Here is a 2,670-nt window from a genome sequence, read left to right as displayed (position 1 = left end):
GAACTCTGCTCTATATACAAGATCCGGTACAATACCCAATGACAATGGAGTGTGGGGGGCAGGCCCTCTATATATATGGCCCTGGGTTACTGGTCCGCCAGCCCAAAACAGGCCGATAGCAGCCCCATCTGCTCACAACCAGAAAATACCACAATCAGCCAAAGAAACTCAGTTGGCCAGCACTATACAACAGGTTGAGAGGTAGATGACCCAACGGCCAGCAGAAAGGAGCAAGCCGGGTAGCACATCAACCCCATGTCCACACAAAAATAGGGGAAAATACATGGAAAAATAGGGGAAAATGGAGAAACACCTAATGGGTGAGCACACCCACAAAGAGACCCTAGTGTGTAATGTACAGACAAGCGATGACTACTAACACGTAAAGCAAGCGCCTAGTATTCAACATAATCATCATACAACAAATCAGGGCCTTGCTTTTTCGCCCCAAAGCTACTTCTTGAAGAAACAGCTTTTTGCTTTTTGGTCCTGCTCAATCCCCTCTTGCCAGTGGTGCTCCTAGCTCACGGTCAACTCGATTTGACTTTTTGCTTTTATCTGCTTTTTGACCAAAATTGGCGCTTTTCCATGTGCAATCCTTATGGTCACTGTTCCCATGCCTTCTTCTACCTATCCAGTGTTCAAACAAGGGTTTCGAAAGGCCAAATAGTTACACTAGAGCTTAGCCAATGTCAATGGGCTCGCGAGTAAGAAAAACAAGGCAATCAAGCATAGCAAGCAAGGATCAGAGCAATGCAAAACAACGACGAGCAGCAACAAAGAAAAAATGCCACATCAACACACATTTCGAGAAAAGGGAAGAAATCTCTAACAAGCAAAAATCGACATCTCTACATCAAAAAAGTAAAATTGGGACTTCTTAATTTTTTTCAGATCTAGATAAATGAGAGCATTAATCTTAAATCCCCCATCAATTTTCAAAAATGAGGGTGCATTCCTTGCATTAAGATGTTGCTATAGCCTTCTTTAGTAAGATTACACACTTTGAACTCACAAGGGTGAACTACCTATACAAATATGCTTTACCCTTTGCTTGACACCTTGTCTACCTTCTATGCACAAGGGCCCTCATACTTCAATGGCCACACAATTCAAAATTCGAAGGTTACCTGGCAAGTTGAAAAAGAGTGTACGCCAGTCCGTGATGGTGTGTGTAGCTTGGGGCGTACAAGAAAGTACAGAGATCGGACTCTCATCATCATAATTAAGGAGGACCCACAAGTCATCACCGACACCTACAATGCGGTGACCTTCAGCTGGTGAACATCCTTTGGGGAGACTACCAGATGAAGTCCAACACTGCTGGGGCGTTTCATACCGGATTACTTGAGTTGTCATGGGTTTCAAGGCATACAGCTGGTCTTTGACAACTGCCACATAAGGGGGTCCGTCAAGCCAGTGATCATAAGGCCACATGTTGGGCACCAGGGTCCATGTGCTGGTGATGGGGTTGAAAAATTCTCCAGAGTGCACAGGTTGCTCCTCGTCAGATAAGCCACCGAGCACGTAGAAGCAACCATTCAAGGCAAACCCTGAGCATCCTTGTCGCTGTTCGAGTATGCTTGGGAGGCTTTCCCATTCTTTTGTGGTGAAGCTATACCTCTCTGCATCGGTGTAGAACTGGTTGTCGTCCTCCAAAGTGAAGTCTTCCGACCAGCCACCGGCAACGTACACATGCCCGTCCATGTGAGCCCAAGCGAAGTCGGTACGGTAGAGGTTACGCGAGGGCTCTGTGCCGAGGCACCAGCGCCTGGAGGCCACGTCGAAGCCCACGATGTCCTCCAGCTCGAAAACGAGTGGCGGGTCCCCCATCATCGCGTCCTCAATCTCCCATGCGATGTTGCACGAGTGATTTTCCTCCTCGCTGCTTAGCCCGCGTAGGAGGACCTGCCCCGGGTGGAGACCTGGTGTCACCTGAAGCGACCTTGCCGCCACTACCCTAAGAACGTCCGCGACAGGCGGAGGGTGCAAGTCGAACAGAACATCGCAGCTGCGGCCACATCGGAGCGGATCCAGCAAGACCCACATGAGGCCGGTATTCACCATGCCGTACTCTGTTTCCTCTTCGGAGTCGGCCTGGGCAAGGCAGAGGAAGACGAGGGTGTGAGGGCGAATGCCGTACTGGCGCCGCACGTGCTGTAGGAGGGCGTTGTCGCTGAGGGCTAGGCGGAGGGCACGAGAGACGCAGCGGCAGCGGGCTCGCGCGCGGAGGGGCAGGCGAGCCAGGCAGAGGAGAGCGAGCTCCTCGGGCAAGCCCGGTAGGAGTTGAGAATTCTCAATGGTAACGCTGGGCTCTTCCATCCTCTCGCCCCCAATGTGAGCCTAAGGTACAGCCCTTTCTCACAAGAAGTCTCTTACCAATATATTTGCTTTCTTTATTCATTGAGGTGACTTTAATTATAATATATTGGACAAATGTCCTTTTTCCTAAAATTATATCACTTTAGCATGAAGTACAATACATAATACGACACATAATTGCATCCCTTCCCATTAACATTATTATTCCCCAAACATTAGAGGAAATAGAGGGGATTAAAGGAAATTCAACTCCTTTCCTGTTTCAATCCAAATTAATCATTGCCCTTCACAACAGTAATATATATATATATATATATACCTAGATGAATCCAGGAACATGCCCCAATT

The 2,670-nt window shown here is 48.3% G+C and overlaps 1 protein-coding gene across 1 annotated transcript; it reads right to left on the bottom strand.

The window, feature by feature from the left end:
* Nucleotides 1–913: 913 nt before the first annotated feature.
* Nucleotides 914–2,352, bottom strand: LOC147624615 (F-box/kelch-repeat protein At1g74510-like). Its single transcript, XM_086819632.1, has one exon. It carries the CDS (start codon nucleotides 2,320–2,322, stop codon nucleotides 1,090–1,092), a length of 1,233 nt encoding a protein of 410 aa, XP_086675758.1. The 5' UTR covers nucleotides 2,323–2,352; the 3' UTR covers nucleotides 914–1,089.
* Between the last annotated feature and the right edge of the window lie 318 nt (nucleotides 2,353–2,670).

This window comes from Cibotium barometz, chromosome 25 (genome assembly GCF_041138505.1).
Source record: "Cibotium barometz isolate CiBa-2024 chromosome 25, ASM4113850v1, whole genome shotgun sequence".
Classification (NCBI taxonomy): Eukaryota; Viridiplantae; Streptophyta; class Polypodiopsida; order Cyatheales; family Cibotiaceae; genus Cibotium; species Cibotium barometz.
Note: the sequence above shows the minus strand (reverse complement) of the source record. Positions and strands in the feature narration are given on the sequence as shown.

Coding starts and splice junctions, on each gene's coding strand:
- LOC147624615 (XM_086819632.1), bottom strand. CDS start 2,322: ATGGAAGAGCCCAGCGTTACCATTGAGAATTCTCAACTCCTACCGGGC.